At 40.9% G+C, this 25107-nt stretch overlaps 2 protein-coding genes and 1 non-coding gene across 3 annotated transcripts; 1 reads left to right on the forward strand and 2 right to left on the reverse strand.

The window, feature by feature from the left end:
• Positions 1-5347: 5347 nt before the first annotated feature.
• LOC142163637 (small nucleolar RNA R71) lies at positions 5348-5454 on the forward strand. The gene has a single exon (XR_012694583.1). It is a non-coding gene; the product is annotated as a small nucleolar RNA R71 (small nucleolar RNA).
• A 3864-nt stretch (positions 5455-9318) lies between these two features.
• On the reverse strand, positions 9319-13573 carry LOC107762996 (uncharacterized). The gene is made up of 2 exons (XM_075220650.1): positions 13251-13573; positions 9319-9361 (listed from the first exon to the last, which is right to left on the reverse strand). Exons 1-2 carry the CDS (start codon positions 13571-13573, stop codon positions 9319-9321), a joined length of 366 nt encoding a protein of 121 aa, XP_075076751.1.
• Positions 13574-14771: 1198 nt separating this feature from the next.
• LOC142163373 (uncharacterized) lies at positions 14772-18217 on the reverse strand. The gene is made up of 4 exons (XM_075220651.1): positions 18101-18217; positions 16376-17647; positions 15882-16288; positions 14772-14796 (listed from the first exon to the last, which is right to left on the reverse strand). The coding sequence occupies exons 1-4, from the start codon at positions 18215-18217 to the stop codon at positions 14772-14774; spliced, it is 1821 nt and encodes a 606-aa protein (XP_075076752.1).
• Positions 18218-25107: the final 6890 nt, after the last annotated feature.

Below are 25107 nucleotides of genomic sequence, written 5' to 3' on the forward strand. Positions count from 1 at the left end.
CTTGAGGATGAATGGAAGGGATAGGTGGTGGAGAGAGAGAGATGGAGAAGAAAGGAGGGGCAACAATGGGGGTTTGAGGGATAAGAGAGTGTGAAAGAGAGAAGAGAAGAAAGAAGGGGATGGGGGAATAGTGGGGGGTTAGGTTTATTAAAAGGGGGGGGGGAAAGGAAAAAGAGAAAAAAAAATTCTGCACTTACCTGGCCCGCGCTGGTCTGTCGCGGTCCTACCGCGGTTATGCTGGGACCGCGGTAGACCTCTTTCAGAGGGGGTATTTGACCGCGGTCCTTCCGTTGTTACGCTGGGATCGCGCTCTGGGCGTGTACCTGCTACTATTTTTTATGAAGTTATGCATTACACTTACAACACATTCGTGGGTTGCCTCCCACGCAGCTCCTGATTTAACGTCGTGGCACGACGCAGATGAGCACATTTAAGGCTTGCTCGACCTCTGTGGTTCAGTCAGGTGTAGCTTAGACACTTCCTTTGGTTCGCTCATGCCTACATATAGTTTCAATCTCTGCCCATTGACTCTAAATGTACGAGAGTTTTTCTCTGTGGCAATCTCGACAACACCTGAAGGGAAAACCTCGACCACTCTAAATGGTCCAGACCATCGTGACCTGAGTTTACCCAGAAATAGCCTTAATCGTGAGTTATAAAGCAACACCATATCTCCAGGATTGAAATTTCGCTCCACAATGTTCTTGTCGTGCAACCTCTTCATTCTTTCCTTGTACAACTTTGTGCTCTCAAAAGCAAGATGTCTGAACTCGTCGAGCTCATGCAATTCTGTGATCCTCGTTGTGCCCGCAGCCTCGATGTCAAGATTCAGCTATTTCAGTGCCTACCATGCTCTATGTTCAAGTTCCACTGACAAATGACAGGCCTTCTCGAACACCAACTTATATGGTTACATACCAATCGGTGTTTTAAAAGCAGTTCTATAGGCCCAGAGTGCATCATCTAACTTTTTCTCCCAATCAGTTCTTGTGACATTCACAGTCTTGGTTAGCACACTCTTTATCTCTCTGTTGGACACTTCAACCTGCCCACTAGTTTGCGGGTGATAAGGGGTAGCCACCTTGTGGCGTACATCATACTTTGCAAGCAACTTCTCGAAAGCTCTATTACAGAAGTGAGTGCCTCCGTCACTGATAATCGCTCTTGGTGTCCCAAATCTGGTGAATATGTTCTTCTTCAAAAACCCTACCACCACTCTTGCATCATTAGTGGGCAACGCTGCAGCTTCTACCCATTTGGACACGTAATCCATATCAACAAGTATGTACTTATTGCCATAGGAGCTGACGAAGGGACCCATGAAGTCAATCCCCTAGACATCAAACACTTCAACCTCTTGAATTGGGTTCATGGGCATCTCATGGAGACGGGATATGTTCCCGGTCCGCTGACATTCATTGCATCCCTTCACCCATTGGTGCGCATCTTTAAACACTGTTGGCCAAAAGAATCCGGCCTCAAGCACTTTCGCAGTTGTCCTGACCCCTCCAAAATGTCCTCCATAAGCCGATGCGTGACAAGCCTGCAAAACAGAAGATTGTTCTATCTCGGGGACACACCTCCGGATCATATTGTCGACACAAATTCTAAACAGGTAAGGCTCATCCCAATAATACATGCGGCAGTCACGATAAAACTTTTTCTTTTGTACAGATGAAAGGTCATAGGGAACTATACCGCAGGCCAGGTAATTTGCAAAATCTGCATACCATGGCACTTTCTCAAGATTAGTAGCGAGCAGCTGCTCGTCTGGAAAGGTTTCCAGAATATCTTCAACCTCAACTGCATTTTCAGCTCCCTCAAGTCTTGATAGATGATCAGAGACTTGGTTCTCTATGCCCTTACGGTCACGAATTTCAAGGTCGAATTCTTGCAGCAGCAACACCCAACGCATCAGGCATGGCTTAGACTCCTTCTTCTCAATCAAGTACCTGAGAGCTGCATGATCAATGTATACAATTACCTTAGAACCAATCAGATATGATCTGAACTTGTCGAAAGTAAACACCACAGCCAACATCTCCTTCCCAGTCACCGTATAGTTCAGCTGGGCTCCACTCAGCGTTCTACTTGCATAGTAGATTGGATGCATCAGCTTGTCCTTCCGCTGTCCCAGCACTTCCCCCACTATGTAGTCACTAGCATCACACATGAGTTCGAATGGCTGCTCCCAGTTGGGGGCAACAATGATAGGTGTTGTGACCAGTCTCTTTTTCAGCTCCTCGAATGCTACCCTGCAATCATCAGAAAACAAGAAAGGGTGATCTTTTTCTAACAACTTATAGAGAGGGTTGGCAATTTTTGAGAAGTCTTTTATGAATCTCCGGTAGAAACCGGCATGCCCAAGGAAGCTTCTGATTGCTTTGACTGAAGTTAGAGGAGGTAACTTTGCTATTATATCCACTTTAGCACGATCCACCTCAATTCCTTTGCTTGACACCCGGTGTCCCAAGACTATTCCTTCTTGTACCATGAAGTGGCACTTCTCCCAGTTCAGAACCAGGTTAGTCTCGATACACCGTTTCAGCATACACGTCAGATTTATCAGGCACTCATCAAATGAATTCCCCACCACTGAGAAGTCATCCATGAACACTTCCATTATGTCCTCTACCATGTCATTAAATATGGCCATCATGCACCATTGGAATGTGGCGGGTGCGTTGCATAGGCCAAAGGGCATCCTCCGAAAGGCATAAATGCTATAAGGACAAGTGAAAGAGGTCTTCTCTCTGTCCTCCGGTGCAATGGAAATCTGGTTATATCCTGAGTAACCGTCCAGAAAATAGAAGTGTGACCTCCCTGCCAGTCTGTCTAACATCTGATCAATGAAGGGAAGTGGGAAGTGGTCTTTCCGGGTGGCTAGATTTAGCTTTTTATAATCCATGCAAATTCTCCAGCCCGTGACTGTTCTTATAGAGATCAATTCATTGTTATCATTCTTAACTACCGTCATAGCACCCTTTTTAGGTACACATTGAACTGGGCTAACCCAGCTGCTGTCAGAGATTGGGAAGATAATTCCCGCGTCTAACCACTTTATTACTTCCTTGTTCACCACTTCCTTCATGTTGGGGTTCAACCTTCTTTGGTGTTCCCTGGAAGGTTTGTGTCCCTCTTCCAGTAGAATTTTGTGCATACAGTAGGTAGGGCTGATCCCCTTTATGTCTGCCATGGTCCACCTAGTGGCAGTCTTGCACTCCTTAAGTACTTGCAAGAGTTGTTGCGCCTGCACATCTAACAAACTAGATGAGATAATAACAGGTAATGTGGAGTTAGGTCCAAGGAATTCATACCTGAGATGGTTGGGCAATGGCTTTAACTCCAGCTTTGGTGGTTCTTCGATAGATGGCTTGGCTAGAGGAGTCTCTCGATTTTCCAAGTGTAAGGGCTCAAATTCTAGAGTTCTATCCCAGAACCCTCTACCCTCTAATGCCAATACCTATTCCGCCAGTTCCTCTCCATTCACCTCATCCAAATTCATTAAACATGTAGCAAGGGGGTCCTCAATGGTTAGCACCTCATCATCAGTCTCCACGATTACATCCACGGCATCAATAAGAGAACAATTGGCTAATTCACTTGGTCGCCTCATAGATTTCTGCACATTGAATGTTATCTCCTCATCGTTCAATCTCATCTTGAGCTCCCCGGTTTCACAATCGATGAGCGCTCTCCATGTGGCCAAGAATGGTCTTCCCAAAATTATGGGAATCTCTTCATCCACTCTGCAGTCTAAGATCACAAAATCTGCAGGGAATACAAATTTCCCTACCTGAACTAGCACATCATCCAGTATACCAGAGGGTCGTTTCACTGTCCTGTCAGCCAGCTGCAACAACATAGAGGTGGGTCTAGCTCTTCCAATGCCCAGCCTCTTATAAATCGCCAGGGGCATAAGATTGATGCTGGAACTTAGATCACACAGTGCTTTAGCAAAAGCAAAATTACCAATAGTGTATGGAGTTGTAAAGCTCCCTGGGTCAGACAGCTTTTTTGCAATTGGTCTAGTCACCACTGCACTACATGTCTGAGTAAGAGTAATTGTGGCCAAGTCTTGGAAATCAAACTTTCGGGACATCAAGTCCTTCATCATTTTTGCATACCCAGGCATCTCCTTCAAAGATTCAATCAATGGTATGTTTACCTGGATTTCTTTCAGCATTTCGAAGAACTTCTTATATTGTTCCTCATTTTGATACTTAGCCAGCCTCTGAGGGAAAGGTACAGGAGGTCTCTTCTTCCCAATCAACTGGGATTAATCCTTATCAGCTGCTATCTCAACTACTAGTTCCTGGATTGTCTCAGCTTCTTTCTTGGTCGCATTCTGGATGCTATTTTCTTCCTGGGCAGGCTGGACTGGCACCTCCGTCAGTTTCGTTGACTCATCCAGCTCAATGGGCACTGGTATAAGTGTCTCAGCTTGTCTAGTTTCTCGAGCCCTCTCTTCCTCTACATCCAGATCTCTGCCATTACGTAGACTTACTGCCATCAGCTGTTTTGGGCCTTGATCTTTTGGATTTATCTAGGTGTTTGTAGGTAGTGTCCCATGAGGATGATTGTTCAGAGACATAGAAATTTGGCCCACCTGCACTTCAAAATTCTTGATTGATGCATCATGTGCATCCACTCTCTCATTAATCTTTGCATTAGACCCAATAACCTGTTACATCATTGCCTCAAGTCTAGCAAACCCATCTTTTTGCCTTCCACCATACTGCTGCTGAGGAGGGTGATACCCCTGCTACTGATTCTGATTATTATATCCCTGTGGCCTTGGGTAAGGTACCATATTGTTAGGGGGTATCATACCTCCCATGTTTCCATTGTTGAACTGTGGATGGACTGGCCTATATTGCTGATTTTGCTCGCCCAATTCTGACCACCCTGTCCCTGGCCTCCATAATTAGACACATAATTCATGTCTTCAGGGTAGTGGTGATGATCATGTTCTGCATTCCATTGGTTACTGATTGGCTGACTAATGCAAGATGCGCACAAGCCCCCATTGGTAGTATCTACGATATGTACCTGCTACTTCTGCCCTGACTCTTCCACCTTTTTGGTGAGTATACTCATCTGTGTCAATAAGGTGGCCATATTTTCAGCCATAGAATTGGATGGATCTAAGGGCACTGAGTGAATCACTGGAGTGATAGGTGCATTCCTGGTTGTCCATCCCAAATTTTGTGCCATCTTGTCAAGCAGACGCTGGACTTCTCTCCATGTTTTGCTCAAAAATGCTCCACCAGCTGAAGCATCAACAATGTTCTTCACGCTATCTGACAATCCCGTGTAAAATCGCTGCCCCAACATCAGATCTGGAATACCATGGTGCAGGCATATAACTAGCATCCCTTTAAAGCGCTCCCATGTTTCATGTAGTGTCTCCATTGATCTCTGTTTAAAACTCAAAATTTCATCAATTTGTTGAGCAGTCTTATTGGGTGGGTGGAACTTGTTATGGAATTGCCTGACTAACTCATCCCAAGTTGTTATAGAATTTATGGGAAGTGAGTTTAGCCAAGTCTGGGCAGCTCCCGTCACTGAGAATGGAAACAGTAACAGCTTGACTGCTTCAGGAGTTACATTGGGCTGCCTTTGGGTTTTGCAGATAGAGAGGAAGTTCTTCAAGTGCTGCTGAGGATCTTCGACTTGCGACCCCAAAAATAGTCCCTTGTTCTGCAACAAGTGCAGCATGTTATTCGTAATTTGGAATGACTCAGCCTGTATCTGCGGAACTACAATGACTGTGGACAGCTTTTCAGCTATGGGTTGTGCCCAGTCATAGAGAGCAGCCTCTGGCACTATTGGTACCGCTGGGTTTTCCTCGTGATCCTCCATGACTGTTTCGAATTGTGCAGTTGTTGGTTGTTGTTTGTTTTTCTGATTAGCCCGATTCAAGGTCTTGAAAACTTTCTCGGGATATGATAATGCTTCAAATACTTCACCAGATTTCGATGAGTTTCTAGGCATGCACATATGCAACCAAGTCAACAAACATTAAAATTTCAATGTAAAAATTGGGTATAGAGAAAAAATGACTACAATAAGAATTTTTGTACTTCTTTCAATTGTAATTGATAACACCATTAATTCCCCGGCAACAGTGCCAAAATTTGATCACGCCCAACTATGTCGTACAAAAGGACAATGCGGACGTTGCAAATATAACCTGAGTATTTATGCCCACAGTCAAATCCACAGAGAATTAACCTATCAATTATTTTTGTTGGACTTACTAAATTCTTTAGAATCAAATTCCCCAAACGTTGTGAATAACAGTTGATGGTATATTTAATAACTAAGATTGAAAGTCAATAAACAGTTGTAAACTAAATATGCTTAAGTTGTGAACAATAATGAGAAGGTTCTAAGGTGGTGATTTCCCCTATTGATGGAATCCCTTCTGTTTATGTTTCATATCGATTTACCAACATATCTCTATCAACCATGAACACTCAAATTATCATGAATCTCTCCCGAGTAATCACTGTCACACCTCCTTTTTACACACCCGAAGGTATATAAGGGAGTTTTTCCAATTTAAGTGACATTATTCGAAATGGGATTAATTATTCAATTCAGAGTCGCCACTTGGGATAGTTTATTTGGTGTCCCAAGTCACCGATTTATTTTAAATCCCAAATCGAGGAAATTTCGACTTTCCTTTTGAAGTCTGCGAACCAGAAATTCTAAGTAGGGAATTTTGTTAACCCGGGAGAAGGTGTTAGGCATTCCCGGATTTTGTGGTTCTAGCACGGTCGCTTAAACTATTACAATTGGCCTATTATCTGATTTTTAAAACATGTTTCAACCTATGGTATATTTTTAACTTATTAGCCGCTTTTAATTAAATTTTTTTTGGAAAAATTCAACGTCATATAAAACACGTATTGAACCACGTCACATGAAATGCACCCGCGGTCCACGACACATTTTATCTAACGTTGTTGAGATTTGGATTTGGGTCACATAAAATGCAACCCGAGTTTAGGAAATTAATATTTTTTTAAAAAAATAGCGCGCCTAAAGCAACTGCACACTTTCAAGTTTGCGAGGGCCATGGAAAATTCAACTAAATGGCACGCCTCGATTTCTAAGGAATAAATTAATTAAATGAGGGCCATGAGTTTTGAGATTTTATTTGGCATGGCGCGCCTCGATTATTCTAAAAGGATTGTATTCAATTTAAAGCAAACTACAAATATTCATGATTATGTTTCTTCCTAAAACTACTTTGAGATTATTGCAAGGTCATGATTTATGAATATGGAATTATTATTGAAGAAATATATGATTTGAGTTATTATGGACCTAATCACCCATGTCGGTATCAAATTTGATATTGACTTAACATCCTTTAATTTGGATCCAAGCTATTACATCGTTCTCTCTCCATTTTGAATACATTTTCCTATCTTTCCCTATGAACTACAATCTCATTGAAGAAACTCATTCTGTCTTTCACGAATTCTATTTCTTGATGCTCTTCCTTCATTTTTTTTGTTCATATCTTTCAAGTTGGTAGATAACCAAAATATAATATACAAATCAAAAGGAAATATGGTGAAAGAAAAATAATGGAAACATTGGTTAAGAAAAGAATGAACCTTTTATAGATGAAGATCTTATTCAATACATATGGAGCAAACAACCATCAAATTTAATGTGCAAATGAACCACAATCAGAGGCAACGAGCGGAAACCTTTCGAACCGAACTCGACTTCGACCTCTTCGGGCTAGTATTTTGGGCTATCTTTTAAATTGAGTTTGAAGCTTTTGGATTTGATTTTTGGTGTGATTTAGCTCCTGTTTTTGAGGTATTTTTTTTAAATAAGGTAATGAATGGCTATATGTTTGTTTTTTGTTGAAAGAAATAGGTAGAAAGAATAAAACTAGTAGAAATTCTCTTTAGCATAGAAGAAAAAAATTTGTTTTCTCTCAATATTCTTCCCTCTTCTCTTCTATTCTTTTCTTAAAATATTTCTCTTCTATTTATAGGAGAATTTTCAAAAAAATTCAAATTTTTTTTTAATTTTTTTATTTTTTTATTTAAAAGAAATCCCACTTACATTTTGCTTTTCTTTTTTTATAAAAAGAATTACCACCTTTCTTTACTTTTATTTTTTAAATTCCAACTTTAATTACTTTTATCTTATTTAAAATCCCACTTTTTTTTACAATTTTAAAAGAGAATTTCACTTATTTTACTTTTCTTAAAAAAACAATCCACTTTATTTTACTTTTCTTTAAACAATTCTACTTTATTTTAATTTAAATTTTTTTAAAATTTTCAGCTACCTTTATATTATTTTTTAATTTCAACTTTCTTTTACTTTTTATTTTTAAAAATTTCCACAAAACTTTACGTTTATTTTTTTAATTTTTCACTTTCTTTTACTTTTTTAAAAGAGAATTCCACCAACTTTTACCTTATCTTTTTTTTAAATTCCATACTTCCATTTTTCTTATTTTTTTAAATCTCTCCCGAAAATTTAAAAAAAAATTAATATTTTTTGGATTTTTTATTATTATTTAAAAATAAGAATAAAAATAAAATAATAGTAATAGTAATAATTCACCTTCTAAAATTTTATATTTTTAACATATAATAAAAAGTATAACAAAGCTAAAAATTTGTATGTTAAAACCACCTAAAATATTTACATAGAAGAAGTGACAAAAAAAATTAAATATTGTCAAAAATTAGGTGCTCACAGCTGCCCCTCTTTGCTTGGAAACATGAAGAGTTTTCAAGCAAAGATAAGGTGAGCCATGTGACTAATTTTTTAACATATCTTTATTCAAAAGATAAGAAATAAGGATAAGAGAAAAGAGAAAGGGTGCAACCGAGTCTTGGTTTTGGACAGCCTACATATCCCGGGTTATAAGGGAATCAGGTCGCGTGTAGTTCAAGAAAAATGATGGAATGATGAGTTGAGGAGTCGAGTGAGGTTCCGTCGAGGCTCGGGTCCGTGATCCTGTTATTATATCAAAAATCAAAGAGAAACTAAACAAGCCTATCAGCTATGAGTTACAAGATTCCTATCTATGAGTCTTGTGAAACTTGTCCTTGATCTTGACTGGTTCTTCCGGCAGACTCTGATCTGAATCTTGATGCTCGTTAGCTGCAACTGCTGGTTCATTCTTCTTCAGCTTTTCGGATCAAGGCGGGACATGCAAAGCTTGTGACTTCAATCATATCTTGAACAGTCCACATCTTTCTCTACATCAACACTTTGAGTTCATTTCTTTTTGGTCCTTTTCTTCTTTTCTTTATTTTGGATTGAGACTCATTCTTTTGGTTGTCTCAGACCATGTGCCTCGAGGCCAAACCTGCTCAGACACCAAAACAAATAAACGAACGAAATTTTTCTGCCCCAGTTTTCACTAGGAAAATTTCGTAAATTATTTGTAACTAAAATCTAAACTTTTTTTTTGTTTTGTTTTGAAAGCGGTAAAGTAAGGATTGCGTGTATTTAGGAGGAAAAGATTAGGGAATGGAGCCCTATATCTAAAATAACCTCGACTAGGGAGTGGATACCCTATGTTGGCAAAAAGGCGACTAGGGAATGGAGGCTCTATGTCTAAAAATCTCAACTCAGTGATTGGAGCCCTAATGTTGGAAAAGAAAGGCGACTAGGGAATGGAGGCCCTATGTCTAAAATCTCAAATAGGGATTAGAGCCCTAAAGTTGGCAAAAGGCGACTAGGGAATGGAGGCCATATGTCTAAAAATCTCAACTCAGGGATTGGAGCCCTAATGTTGACAAAAGGCGACTAGGGAATGGAGGCCCTATGTCTAAAAATCTCAACTTAGGGATTGGAGCCCTAATCTTGGCAAAAAATGCGACTAGGGAATGGAGGCCCTATGTCTAAAAATCTCAACTCAGGGATTGGAGCCCTAATGTTGGTAAAAGACGACTAGGGAATGGAGGTCCTATGTCTAAAAATCTCAACTCAGGGATTGGAGCCCTAATGTTGGCAATAAAGACGACTAGGGAATGGAGGCCCTATGTCTAAAATCTCAACTTAGGGATTGGAGCCCTAACGTTGGCAAAAGGCGACTAGGGGATGGAGGCCCTATGTCTAAAAAATCTCAACTTAGGGATTGGAGTCCTAATGTTGGCAAAAGGCGACTAGGGAATGGAGGCCCTATGTCTAAAAAATCTCAACTCAGGGATTGGAGCCCTAATGCTGGCAATAAATACGACTAGGGAATGGAGGCCCTATGTCTAAAAATCTCAACTCAGGGATTGGAGCCCTAATGTTGGCAAAATGCGACTAGGGAACGGAGGCCCTATGTCTAAAAATCTCAACTCAGGGATTGGAGCTCGAATGTTGGCAAAATGCGACTAGGGAACGGAGGCCCTATGTCTAAAAATCTCAACTCAGGGATCGGAGCCCTAATGTTGGCAAAATGCGACTAGGGAACGAAGGCCCTAATGTTGGCAAAAGGGTAAAAGATTGATTTTGGGGCTTCTAAACTACCTTTTTTTATTTTCTTCTTATCTATTTTGTTTCAATTCATTTTTTAGTAAAAAAAATGCAGGAAAGAATTTGGAGGAGACTTCCCTTTTGGGTTGATTATTGTTGCTAAGCTATTTCTAGCGCTTGCACATTTTTTTTTCATTTTGGTTACACCTGCTTCTTGCACTGTTGCTTTGGATTGCACCTGTTTCAATTTTCAAACAAAGAACAATTGTTTGTTTTAAACGGTGGTCGATTTTGTGGCCTTCATTGTTTTTGATCACTTGATCTCGGCCCAACTCTTTTGGCGAGAACCTCTGCCGCTTGCTGGCTTTTCTTAAAGATTGGTCTCTCTCCAAAAACTGAGGAACTCAACTTTTCAAAATTTATCATGACGGCTCACCCGTATAGGGCTTTGGCCCTTTCATTTTAATCTGCTTCTAAGGGCTTTTGACTTTGGATTTCTTTTCATTTTCAATAACTCTGATTTTAGAGCATCGGCTATCATGGCCAGTTGGGATCGACTTGATGCACCCACTGAGGCTGGGTACTTTTCTTTGGACTTGGCTTTTATTAAACAAAACCCTGTAAAACCAATCTTGCCACCTTTTCTTTGTATTAGTTTCGGAACAGAGTTAGATCGAAAGGGATTCAAGGAAAAGTAAAGAAAGGACAAGAAAAAATGAATTTAAGGAGAAGCGTCCCTTTTGGGGGAAAGAAGGACTTATCTGGGGTGCATGCAGACTTCAATAGACATGACATGCTTCTTGGACTGGATACCCGATATGCACAACTATCCAACTCATTGTGAACCACATCTCCAAATCGAGAAACCTGGCCAGGACTCTTTCAGTGGTGGGGGTGTCTTCTTTTCGATCGACAACACCTTTTGCGGGTTTTCGCCAATCAACCTCTCTCATTTCTCTTCTCACCGTCGCCTGATAGTACTCTTTACGAGTTTTCACTAACCAGGATCTCTCATTTTCAATTTTTCTGCTCACCGTCGCCTTATGGTGCCCGTGTGGGTTTTCACCAATAAGACTCTCTCATTTTATTTCTCTCATTTTTATTGCATCGGATCCAAGTAGCTGTATTCTCTGATCCTTGAACATTCTCACCGACTGATCGGAAGGACTTGAAAGGATTTGGGTAAAAATGATTTGGATCGAATTACAACTTTGGAACCATTCAAGCGGGATTATCGCAGGACTATTACAACATCTGCCCCAGTTTCACTTTTGAGGTAATTTGGATTTTTATTTTGGTGTGACTGAACCCCATAGAGAGGCTGCCTACATATCCTTTCGGAATCAAGTCGAACGTAGTTCAGGAAAACATCTTCTTCCTTTTTTTTCATTTCTTTTTTTTTCAATAACACTTTCAAGTTCCAAAGAGGGCAATCAAAGAAGAGTAACCGGCACAAATGGGTTTGCAAAGGGTAGATAGTGTTTGGGTAACGAGAATAAAAGCCTTCGTCCTCCCAATCGGACAATGTTGTTGTTATAGAAAGACTAAACATAGTACCTTTTGACTGCATCCGCATTTACAGCTGCTTCAGGATCATTTCCTTTGATATCGCCCAGATACAATGCTCCTCTCGGCAATATCTTTCTGATGCGTATGGGCCCTTCCAATTAGGAGCGAATTTTCCTTTTGCTTCCTGGTGATGGGGAAGAATACGCCTTAAAACGAGTTGCCCCACTTTAAAACTTCTAGGCCGCACTTTCTTGTTATAGGCACGAGCCATTCTTTGTTAGTACAACTGCCCGTGGCAGACCGCAACCATTCGCTTTTCATCGATCAAGGTTAATTGTTCCAGACGGGTTTTAACCCACTCACTATCTTCAATTTCGGCTTCAACAATGATTCGGAGAGAGGGGATTTCAACCTCGGCGGGTATTACGGCTTCTGTGCCATAAACCAAAAGATACAGGGTGGCTCCAATTGATGTGCGCACAGTAGTGCGATATCCTAATAATGCAAACGACAACTTTTCATGCCATTGTCTGGAACTTTGAATCATCTTTCTCAAAATCTTTTTGATGTTTTTGTTTGCTGCTTCAACGGCACCATTGCCTTTAGGCCAATAAGGAGTAGAGTCCCGGTGCATTATCTTGAATTTCTCACATATCTCCCCCATCAAATGACTATTCAAGTTTGCAGCATTGTCTGTGATAATAGTTGCAGGAATGCCAAAACAACAGATAAGATTGGAGTGCACAAAATCTACCACAACTTTCTTGGTGACAGACTTGAGAGTTATTGCTTCAACCCATTTTGTAAAGTAGTCAATGGCAACTAGTATGAATCTGTGTCTATTTGAGGCTTTTGGCTCGATTGGCCCAATGACGTCCATGCCCCAGGCAACAAATGGCCAAGGTACAGACATGGGATGCAGTTTTGTGGGAGGTGCATGAATCAAATCACCATGCACCTGACACTGATGACACTTCCGAACGAAACTAAAACAGTCCTTTTCCATGGTCATCCAGTAATAACCCGCTCGAAGGATTTTCTTTGCTAAAACATACCCATTCATGTGGGGCCCGCATACTCCTGCGTGTACCTCATTCATGATTCCTCCAGCCTCTTCTGCGTCAACACATCTTAACAAATTGAGGTCCGGAGTTCTCTTGTACAAGACATCCCCACTCAAAAAGAAACCACTCGCGTGCCATCTAATGGTTCTCTTTTGGTCTTCACTGGCTTGCTCGGGGTATTCTTGAGTTTTCAGAAACTTTTTGATGTCATGGTACCATGGTTGGGTATTTGGTGCTGCTTCAATTGTATTACAATAACCATGTCTTTCTCGAATTTGAATTTCCAAGGGATCTATGTGAGCATTGCCTGGATACGGCAGCATTGAGGCCAAAGTAGCAAGTGCGTCGGCTAATTCGTTGTGACAACGAGGAATGTACTTGAACTCTATTGACTTGAATCGCTTGCTGAGGTCTTCCACATGCTTCTTGTAAGGGATAAGCTTAACATCTCGGGTTTCCCATTCTCCTTGGGCTTGCCGGATAATCAGATCTGAGTCTCCCATGATCAATAACTCTTCGACATTTTGGTCGATTGCCATGTTTATACCCATAATGCAAGCTTCATACTCGGTGGTGTTGTTTGTACAGAAGAACCGAAGTTGAGCTGTGGCTGGATAGTGCTGACCAGTGGGTGAGATCAAAATTGCCCCAATTCCAACAACTTTTACATTTACCGCCCCATCAAAGAACATTTTCCAAGCATGAGTGTCTTCAGATATTGCCTCAACTGAATTTACTTCTTCATCTGGGAAGTAAGTTCTTAAAGGTTGGTACTCATCATCAATCGGGTTCTCAGCCAAATGATCCGCTAATGCCTGGGCTTTCATTGTCGTGCGAGTGACATAGACTATGTCAAACTCCGTGAGCAAGATCTGCCACTTTGCTAATCTCCCAGTGGGCATTGGTTTCTGAAATATGTACTTTAAAGGATCCAACCTGGTTATGAGGTAGGTGGTGTAAGCTTGCAAATAATGCCTCGGCTTCTGAGCGACCCATGTCAAAGCACAACAAGTTCTTTCCAATAAAGTGTACTTGGCTTCATAACTAGTAAACTTCTTGCTCAGATAGTAAATGGCCTGCTCCTTCTTTCCGGTCACGTCATGTTGCCGAGGACACAGCCAAAAGAATTTTCCAAGACGGTCAGGTACAAGAACAGAGGCCTCCCTGGCTCAGGTAGGACCAAGACTGGCGGATTTGATAGATATTCCTTGATTTTATCAAAAGCTTCTTGACATTCAACTGTCCATTTGATTGCCGCATCTTTCTTTAACAACTTAAATATGGGTTTGACACGTGGAGGTCAACTGAGCAATGAAATGACTTATGTAATTCAATCTTCCCAACAAACTCATAACATCTTTCTTGGTTCTTGGAGGAGGCAAATCCCGAATAGACTTTATCTTTGTTGGATCTAACTCGATGCCCCTCCGACTGACTATGAATCCCAAGAGTTTGCCGGATGGTACCCCAAATGCACATTTGGCTGGGTTCAGCTTCAAATCATATTTGCGTAGCCGCTCAAAGAATTTTCTCATGTCCCGAACGTGGTCATCCTAGGTTTTGGATTTGATGATTACATCGTCCACATACACCTCTATCTCTTGGTGCATCATATCATGAAAAATGGCAGTCATGGCCCTCATGTACGTTGCCCCGACATTTTTCAGACCAAATGACATGACTCTATAACAGTAAGTGCCCTAAGGTGTGGTAAAAGCTGTCTTCTCTGCATCTTCTTCATCCATCAACACCTAGTGGTATCCTGCATAACAATCCACAAAAGACTGTATTTCATGTTTGGTGCAGTTATCAACAAGGATGTGGATGTTTGGCATAGGGAAATTGTCCTTGGGGCTTGCTTTGTTCAGATCTCGGTAGTCAACGCACACCTGGATTTTCCCATCTTTCTTTGGCACAGGAACTATATTAGCCAGCCATGTGGTGTATCGGACCACTCAGATCACTCCTGCCTTTAACTGTTTTGTGACCTCTTCTTTAATCTCGTCACTGATATCAATTTTGAACTTCCTCTATTTTTGCTGGATAGGGGAATAATCGGGGTAGGTTGGCAACTTATGGACCACTAAATCAACACTTAATCCTGGCATGTCATCGTAAGACCAAGCAAACATATCTTTGAATTCAAACAAAAGTTGGATCCATGCGTCCCTGGTTCTTTCATCTGTATGAATGCTTATCTTGGTTTCTTTGACTTCTTCAGAGCTACCCAAATTAACCGGCTCGGTTTCATTTAAGTTTGGCTTAGGTTTATTCTCAAATTGTTCTAATTCTTGATTTATTTCCTTAAAAGCCTCTTCTTCATCATATTCCGGTTCTTGGTTCATTATTTCGTAGTTAGACAGCGTGTTTGGATCTGGGCATGAAGTCCGCAAGCATGTCATGTTATTTAAAGCCACATTATTAGAGCTGAAAGAAAAAAGAGAAAAAATAACAAAATCAGAAAGAATAAAGAAGGATGGACGATGAAATATGATTTCATTTCTTTGAATTTGAAGATAACAGGGTTTACATTGGAAATTAAAAGACAAGAAACTAAAGAAAAACATTCGAGTTACACCCTGACATAACTCGCGATGCAGAAAAAGTGGCAGGACAGGTCTACCGGGACTCCCGCCTGATTGGGAATGGCGTAGCCTTTCAATTCTGCAGCTTGGCATTGGGTCCCATATACAGCACCTCAGCGGTGCTTGAGCCCTCCCTGGCTGGACCATATGGGTTTCATATAGTATCTTCCTCATTGCCCCACAAATCTCTTCAATCTCTTCGGCAGTAAAGGCCTCATCTTCTTCTTTCTTCTGGTATTTTGGCTTGACAAATGTTCTGTACAGATGCGGAACCGGCTGAGGCAAGACCCAACCATCATTCTTTCTATCATCTGCCCATCTTATATCAGCTGGAGTGGGTCGGAAGCCTACCCCGAAGAACTTTTCACTGGTGGGCAGGGTGATAAGTTCAACTATCCCTTGCAATGATTTCCCAAGTCCCTTCCCCAGTTTGAAGCCATGTCGGATCATTTCTTTGGCCACCATGATTGATGCATTAGAAAGGAAGGTTTGGGGACAAGAGTTTCCTTCTTTGTACTGGTCTGCAACCACAATTCCAAAAGCCTGATAAACTATGTGCTCACTCCCCTCTCTTGCTTCAAGATTTGGGACTGATGGGTCCCGATAAATTGATTGCTCATCTTCTCCGTAGACCACGATCTCTTGATCCTCATGCTCGAACTTCACCATCTGATGAAGAGTAGAGGGTACAGCCCCCGCTGCATGAATCCATGGCCTCCCCAAAAGAAAGTTGTAGGATGTGTCCATGTCTAGAACCTGGAAGGTTACTTCAAAGTCTACTGGGACGATGGTCAGAATTAGATCGATCTCTCCAATTGTGTCCCTTTTGATGCCATCGAAGGCACGTATGCAGACATTGTTGGGTCGGATTATTTCGGTCCCAATTTCCATGCGCTGTAGAGTTGAAAGTGGGCAAATGTCTACTCCAGAGCCTCCGTCCAACATAACCCTTTTCACGTAGTGCCCTTTGCATTTGACTGTTAGGTGCAGGGCTTTGTTATGTGCGGCCCCTTCTGAGGGCAAATCATTTTTGCTGAAAGTGATCTGGTTGATTGCGAAAAATCTTTCTGCCATTCTCTCCAACTGCTCTACAGAAGTGTCAACAGGCACATATGCTTCGTTAAGGGTCTTGATCAATACTTTCTGATGTTCAGCAGAGTTCATCAACAAAGCCAACAAGGAGACTTGTTCGGGAAATTTTCGAAGTTGGTCAATCACCTCATAATCTGCCATTTTCATGTTTTGAAAGAAAGCCTCCGCTTCTTCGGCACTCACGAGTTTCTTAAGTGGGAAGCGCTTTCTAGTAGCGTTGTTCACCTCTTCCAAATTGGAATACTTTTCAACAGGGTTATTTTCTTGAACTTCTCCTAGGATTTCTTTTCCCTTATATGTCACCACCGTTTTGTTGTAGTTCCAGGGAACAGCAGTAGGATCTTTCATGGGCTTCTGTGGCGCGCGTCCAATAACCACGGGTTCATTCAGCTTCGATGGCTTAATTGGCCCCCGCATCACATAAGCCCCCTTGGGCACATACTTCTGGGTTGTTTTGTTCAGCTCGAATCTCCTGGGAGGACTCAATGTCATCTGCTTTTCTTTACGGCCTTGAGGGACGTAGAGAACACCATCTTTGGGAGGCGTTCCCCCAGTCTCAACTTCAATTTTCTTCTCTGACTTTGGAGGGGTGGTTTCTTTCTTTTTCTCCCCTTTATCTTGCTTCGGGGCAGCTTTTGGTTTCTTTTCTTCGTCAGCAATGGCAATGATGGCCTTTAATGCTGGGTCAAATTCCTTATCCTCACAAATCATTCCAATTACCGGCCCGTTGTTGTGGGCTGGCAGTGGGTTGTTGGTCACATTGGGAACATCTTCATCCCTCAGCACTATCTTCCTTTGTTCTATCAAGTTCTCCACGGTTCTCTTCAGAGTGCAGCAATCATCCGTGTCATGCCCTTCTGCCCCTGAGTGATAGGCGCATCGGGTACCGGCTCTGTAAGCGGGTGATACTGGGTTTTGCCTGGTTTGAGGAACAGGCTGTAGCAGACCCATTTGAACAAGCTTTGGTAACAGGTTGGAGTAGGTTTCGCCAATTGGTGTGAAATTTGGCCTCTTGGGCGGTTCATGAGGGTGGAAATTATTTTGTGGAGGACGGGGGTTTTAGTGGGTTTGGTAAGGAGGTTGGTTTCTAGGAAATGGAGCTTGATTTCTGTTGGCTTGTTGTTGTGGCCGGACATAAGGCTGAGCATTCATGACCGAGTATGGCTGAGGAGTATAGTCCAAGTCTTGGTGAGGGTAATAGTGTTGTGGGGTCCTTTATGAGAAAAGGGATCTGGGAGTACAGTTTCTCCTTGCACCCGACACTGCCATGGATGTTTCTTCCTTTTTCTTTCCCTTTGCTATTCCTCTAGACCCACCCTGAATGGCTTGGGAGGTAGCTCTGATAGCGGATTGGCTTAGAATTCGACCCGTTTTCAGCCCATTTTCAACCATTTCGCCAATCTTGATAGCTTCAGTGAACGGTTTACCCATTGCGAACATCATATTTTGGAAGTAGTCAGCTTCCTGAGCTTGAAGGAAAACTGTGACCATTTCAACCTCATCCATCGGAGGCTTTACCCTGGATGCCTTCTCACGCCATTTAACTGCGTACTCTCGAAAGCTTTTTGAGGATTTCTTTTTCAAGTTTGTCAATGAGTTCCTATCTGGAGCAATATCAATGTTGTACTGGAACTGCCTGACGAAATCTCTAGCAAGATCATCCCAGATGTACCAGCGGGATATATCCTGGTCCATGTACCACTCAGATGCGATGCCAACCAGACTCTCTCCGAAATAGGCCATGAGTAGTTCTTCCTTTCCACCGGCTCCTTGCAACTGATTGCAATATCTCTTGAGATGAGCAATAGGATCACCATGCCCATCGTACTTCTCAAATTTTGGGGTTTTGAATCCCAATGGTAGGTGCACATGAGGGAACATGCATAAGTCGGCATAGGATACACTTTTCTGTCCACTCAAGCCTTGTATGCTTTTGAGACTCTGTTCCATACTCCTCATCTTCCTCATAATCTATTCTTGATCAGGAGTTTTGATGGTCTTTTCTTGCCCCGCAGTGAACTCAAATTGGGGTGGTTGAGGGTAAGTATAAGTAGGAAACTGAGGAGGTTCCACTGGGAAAGATGGTGCTTGAAATGTGAAGGAAGATGAATCAAAGTTAGGCCTGGGTAAAGCATGTTGTGTCGTAGCTGAACAAGGTGGCGCGGTGAATATGTTTGAAGCCGCACTTGAAGCTAACACCTGGGGGTCGGGCCTCAGAAGGTGTTCTAGCAAAGTGGGCTGAAATGGTAGGATATCCCAGTGGGGTATTTGGATAACTTATGGGGATGTTGGAGGTCCCACTTGCCCTGGAAAAAGCTCAGGAAATCCAGGGATCGCACTTGGCGGTTCTTTTCCATTGGCCCAGGCGTCCCACATTTCCATCATGTGGAGACGCAAAATTCTATTTTCCTCAGCCGTTGCTGACTCAGAAGTTGGGATGGCCGAGATCGGACTATCCTCTGGAATAGGAACTGTTGGCAGAGGAATTTCCGAAGACATTTCAACGCTTCCTTTTGACCTTATGAAGTATGAATGTGAAGCCAGACTACCACAAAACCAACCACCTTACTATAGAACCTTTACAATAGTAGAAAACAAACTAGTTAGTTTGAAGCAATTAACACATAGGAAATCGCATGTTGGGGTGTGATGCACCTATACAGTTAAATGTGTTTCTACATGTTTCGCAACGGCTGCATGTTTCATCCCGACTCTTCTTATTTTCCCAATTTTCTTTTTCTTTCCACTTTTGGCTTTTGTACTTCTCCTCTTATTCCCATTTTCCACTCTTTTCTTTCCTCTCTTTCCTTGCACTTTTTTTTCGTTTTTCTTTTGGTTTTTCTTTGGCTCTCTTTTTCACATCCCTCTCTTATTTAAGTTATTTACAAAAATCATGACCGAATCCGATGAGTATTGCCTATGTATCACGACGCTGCGTGAATCAGATCATTACGTAGTTCAAGAAAAACAACTGCGAAAAATAAAGAAACAATTTTTTGGGAATTTTCAAATTTTCATTAATAAAACTCCTAAACTTTCTGTTACAAAAGACTTCAAACTACTCATTTTCTTGGAATTTTAAAACTACCAACAGACTAAAAATAATTTCCAAAATACAGACTCAATAAGTGAAAAATCATGAATACATCAATGCTTCGACTCTTGGGGCCCGTGGGACATCATTTTGTCTCACGGGCCTACGTGCGAGATCCCCTTGAAGCCGCTCCAAATCACTCATTATCTGGCGGACAAATGTCATTACAGCAGCGAAGAAAGTGGTCTGAGTCATATCCTCACATGCGTGGCATTTCATGACGATGTAGTCGGCAATGGCTCTAACCCTCTCTCGGACAATACCCTTTTCCTGAAGTAAACGCCCGATTTGCTGATTCCGGGCTTCCAACACTTGAGTGTCATAATGATTTTGATTCCGCAATTGTTGCATATCTTCGTCCATTTGGGCCATCAAAGCATAACAATGTTCCCTATCGGCTTTAAAATTCCTGGCCTGTTTGTCCGCCTCATTTTCAAGGGTGATTTGCTTTCTCTTTAAATTGGCGATTGTCCCCTCATATTTTCTTTTCATTTGTCGCACAAACGCTGCCCACCCTTCTGCATTCTCTACCAATTGTGCTCGGACTTTTGCTAGACTAGCCTCAGATTTTTCTAGGTCATCTTGACACTCAAGTACTTTCTTTCTCAGACTGCCTGTAAGCCTTTCATCTGCCCGGCTTCTTTCCGGGTTTCTAGCAGCTATTCTCATTTTATGGATTTGAGCTTTGAGAGCTTCGTTTTCCTGAGTTAGCTTTTTTTTTCCCCTTCATCTGCGGCAGCTTGGATACTGTGGTCAAATTTGAGGTCCCTGATTTGTCCCTCTAATTTACTTATCTTAGCCCTATAGCTTTCTTCTTTTGCCAACCAGCCCCACTGCTCCTGCGAGTCGTTAGTGAATTGTTGGACATGAGGTCTCTTAGCAGGTCTCTCGGGCTCTCGAGGAATTTGAAATCTTTTGCCAAACCAAACCATATAATTGGGGTCCACCTCACCTCTAGCTAGATCCCGCACCATAGTTTTGGGTTCGAGAAATCTGCACTCATTCCAAACTTGGCGAACTCTTCCTTCTGGAAATACAGCCTTTGGGCCCAATTCGACGACATGTACACTCAAATCTTCGTCATGGGGGACGGTTTGAAATCTTCCTAGTTGGCACAAAACCCTGTGAGGAGTATATGGCTGGATGCTCCGGATGCCCATTAGGAGAAAGTAGCACACTTTAGCTGACATGTATATGACTTCGGTGGCAGGGAGCCATCCGAACGTCCACTCAATTTTATCCGAAGTTAAAGAACTCAAGTGGGCAAACCAAGCTTCGGTACCCTCTGGAAATTCAACCCCCGCCACTCGACTTTCAAATTCTTCGATGCAATCCAAACCGGTCATGCCGTAGTTCATATACCCGACACGGTGGCAGAGATGTTCCAGTATCCACAATTGTAGTAGTAAGTTGCAGCCTTGGAAAAAATTTTCCCCTTCTCGACAGATGGTCAAAGCTTAGTAAATCTCAGATAAGATCTGGGGAACTAATGTGCCATTAGCTTTCTTGATTGCGACATCAACCATTCCCATGAGACCCAATTCTATGTTGCCGTCTTTTCGCGGACATATTATAACACCCCAGAATGCTACTATAAAAACCAAACCCCGCCTTGCCTCCCATTTATTTTTATTTCCGGCATGGGTCAAACCAGTATTCAGTGCTTCGAAACCTTGGGGATTGCCATAGCGTTGGTACAGGAACTGGAAAGTGCAAAACCCTCTAGATAAATTTCCATCCTGAATATCCCGGTTAATACTCAACATATCCAGAAACTTGTGAGGAGATACTGGTCTCAGTGACACCGGGTACCGACTTCTAAGGTTTCCGCTAAGGCCGGCGTAACCCGCAATTTCCTCTAGCGTGGGTGTGAGCTCAAAATCAGAAAAGCAAAACACATTACGAGTCGGATCCCAAAAAGGTATCAAGGCTTCAATCACGTCCAATCTTGGCTTGATGTTAAAAAGTCCGACAAGACCACCCAAAACTTTTATCACAGTTCCTCGGATACCTTTTCCTAGGTCATTCCACCACATGTGGAGCTGTAAGGGGATCTCTTCAAGAGCTGCGAAGGGTTCGTTTTCATCTGTGCTCATCCTGCACATTTATTAGGGTGATTTAATTTAAAAGGTTATGACTCATTTTGACTCAAGAAAAGGTTATCACTATTTTTTTTAAAATTTTCATAAAAAATCCGGCTTTGCAAATACGGCCTTTCAGCACTTCGGGGAAGAAGATTTTAAGGCTGTGTTTGCTAAACGACCAAAACCTTAAAAAAACTACTAAAGGTGGTTGTTCTTGCAAAAACGGCCTTCTGGCGCCCTTTTGGGGACATTTAACTATTTTAGACAAGAATGACATCACCTTCTTATTTACAATCAAAACAAAAGTTTTTGTTCTTTTTGGGCTATTTTTACAAAAATGAAGTTGGACCCGATGGGGGTTGCCTACGTATCCCACATCCGGTGAGAATCAAACTAGCGTAGTTCGGGAAGACCAAAAATAAAGTAAATAAACTAACTTTTTTTTTTTTGGAATATTTTAATTTCCGCAAGAAAGACTTATAAAGAAGAAAGAAAATATTTTTGATTTCAATTTATTTATTTTTTTGGAATTTTGGTAGAAAAAAAAACTTCTAAAGAAGAAAGAAAAATGTTTTTGGAATTTTATTTTGAATTTATGAAATAAATGCTTCTAAAAAATGAAATATTTTTGAATTTTGATTTTTCTTTTCAATTTTGAAAGAAGAATGAAAATATTTTTGGATTTTTGGAAGAAATTAAAAGAAAATATTTTTGTATATATATATATTTTTAAAAACAATTAGGGTCTAAAGAAGCAGTAAAAGAAAATATTTTTGTATATATATATATATTTTTTTAAAAACAATTAGTTTCTAAAGAAGAAAGTAATGGAAAATATTTTTTTTTTTGGATTTTTTGAAAATTGGGGTTTAAAAAAAAGACTTTTCTAAAGAGGAAGTAAAAGAAAATATTTTTGGATTTTTTTTTTGAAAATTATGGGCCGGAACCGATGAGGTTTGCCTACGTATCTCACATCCGGTGAGAATCAGACCCGCGTAGTTCGCCAGTTTTGATAGAACATGGCAGTTGAAAACTTTGGCTCATTTGGAGATGACTTTTTTTTTTCCAGAATTTCGGCAAAGTTTCAGAATTTTCTAAATACCTACCTCTCACTCCTATATTATTTTTTTTTTGATTTTTTGATTTTTGATTTTTTATTTTCTTCCTCTGTTCTAGAAGCCGGTCAACATGCAAGCCGAAACAAACAGATGCGCAAGTAGCACGTAAGATGCATCAGGATGGTCTTTTTCATTTGGGTACACCTGTCCTAGACAGACCCAACCCCTGTGTTGAGTCTCCAAGGTCAAATGCACATGATGCAAACAAACGTTCCTACTAGGGATCCGGCATGAGGCTTGTTATACTAGGTTTAAAAACTTGGGTTTATTGTTCTAGACCTGGACCCGAGCGGACAACTCGAGCCGAGGGGGGGCAGCGTACCGGAAATACAGAAGCTTCACCGGATTTGCAACTTGTCCAAACCTCGTTCTAAAATTGGGATAAGACTCTAACAGAAAAGAAGTCACACGAAATGCACACTTCCCAGATGATTTAGAAGACTCAGAGAGAGGAGGGTTTCGTATCAATTTATATACAGTCTAAACAATATCAAAGCGGTAAAAGCGGCATTTAGCACATTAGGCTCAACATGAAAAAATCAGATAAAACAAGCCAACTATAACAGTTATTCTAAGCTCGAATTCTTGAACCCTGAACCAAAGTTCTGGGTTGGATCTCCAGCAGAGTCGTCAGAGCTGTCACACCTCCTTTTTACACACCCGAAGGTATATAAGGGAGTTTTTTCAATTTAAGTGACATTATTCGAAATGGGATTAATTATTCAATTCAGAGTCGCCACTTGGGATAGTTTATTTGGTGTCCCAAATCACCGATTTATTTTAAATCCCAAATCGAGGAAATTTCGACTTTCCTTTTGAAGTCTGCGAACCAGAAATTTTGAGTAGGGAATTCTGTTAACCCGGGAGAAGGTGTTAGGCATTCTCGGATTCCGTGGTTCTAGCACGGTCGCTTAAACTATTACAATTGGCCTATTATATGATTTTTAAAACATGTTTGAACTTATGGTATTTTTTTAACTTATTAGCCGCTTTTAATTAAAATTTGTTTTTGGAAAAATTCAACGTCATATAAAACACGTATTGAACCACGTCACATGAAATGCACCCGCGGTCCACGACACATTTTATCTAACGTTGTTGAGATTTAGATTTGGGTCACATAAAATGCACACCCGAGTTTAGGAAATTAATATTTTTTTAAAAAAAATAGCCCGCCTAAAGCAACTACGCAGTTTCAAGTTTGCGAGGGCCATGGAAAATTCAACTAAAGGGCACGCCTCGATTTCTAAGGATTAAAATTAATTAAATGAGGGCCATGAGTTTTGAGATTTTATTTGGCATGGCGCGCCTCGATTATTCTAAAAGGATTGTATTCAATTTAAAGCAAACTACAAATATTCATGATTATGTTTCTTCCTAAAACTACTTTGAGATTATTGCAAGGTCATGATTTATGAATATGGAATTATTATTGAAGAAATATATGATTTGAGTTATTATGGACCTAATCACCCATGTCGGTATCAAATTTGCTATTGACTTAACATCCTTTAATTTGGATCCAAGCTATTACATCGTTCTCTCTCCATTTTGAATACATTTTCCTATCTTTCCCTATGAACTACAATCTCATTGAAGAAACTCATTTTGTCTTTCACGAATTCTATTTCTTGATGCTTCTTCCTTCATTTTTTTGTTCATATCTTTCAAGTTGGTAGATAACCAAAATATAATATACAAATCAAAAGGAAATACGGTGAAAGAAAAATAATGGAAACATTGGTTAAGAAAAGAATGAACCTTTTATAGATGAAGATCTTATTCAATACATATGGAGCAAACAACCATCAAATTTAATGTGCAAATGAACCACAATCAGGCTAGTATTTTGGGCTATCTTTTAAATTGAGTTTGAAGTTTTTGGATTTGATTTTTGGTGTGATTTAGCTCCTGTTTTTGAGGTATTTTTTTTTAAACAAGGTAATGAATCCCACTTACATTTTGCTTTTCTTTTTTTATAAAAAGAATTACCACCTTTCTTTACTTTTATTTTTTAAATTTCAACTTTAATTACTTTTATCTTATTTAAAATCCCACTTTTTTTACTTTTTTAAAAGAGAATTCCACTTATTTTACTTT

The sequence above is a fragment of the Nicotiana tabacum genome, chromosome 8, assembly GCF_000715075.1.
Source record: "Nicotiana tabacum cultivar K326 chromosome 8, ASM71507v2, whole genome shotgun sequence".
Classification (NCBI taxonomy): Eukaryota; Viridiplantae; Streptophyta; class Magnoliopsida; order Solanales; family Solanaceae; genus Nicotiana; species Nicotiana tabacum.

Bases quoted from the DNA above. Each gene is read 5' to 3' on its own strand.
- LOC107762996 (XM_075220650.1), bottom strand. From the start codon at position 13,573: ATGGCAATCGACCAAAATGTCGAAGAGTTATTGATCATGGGAGACTCA. The intron at 9,362-13,250 runs GTACCATGACAT...GTGTCTGAGCAG, and splicing joins GCACCAAATACCCAACCATG to GTTTGGCCTCGAGGCACATG.
- LOC142163373 (XM_075220651.1), bottom strand. From the start codon at position 18,217: ATGGATGAGGTTGAAATGGTCACAGTTTTCCTTCAAGCTCAGGAAGCT. The intron at 16,289-16,375 runs GTTCTAGACATG...ACTCTTCATCAG, and splicing joins ACTTTGAAGTAACCTTCCAG to ATGGTGAAGTTCGAGCATGA. The intron at 14,797-15,881 runs GTACAGAACATT...ATTGTTATGCAG, and splicing joins CCTCAGCCGGTTCCGCATCT to GATACCACTAGGTGTTGATG.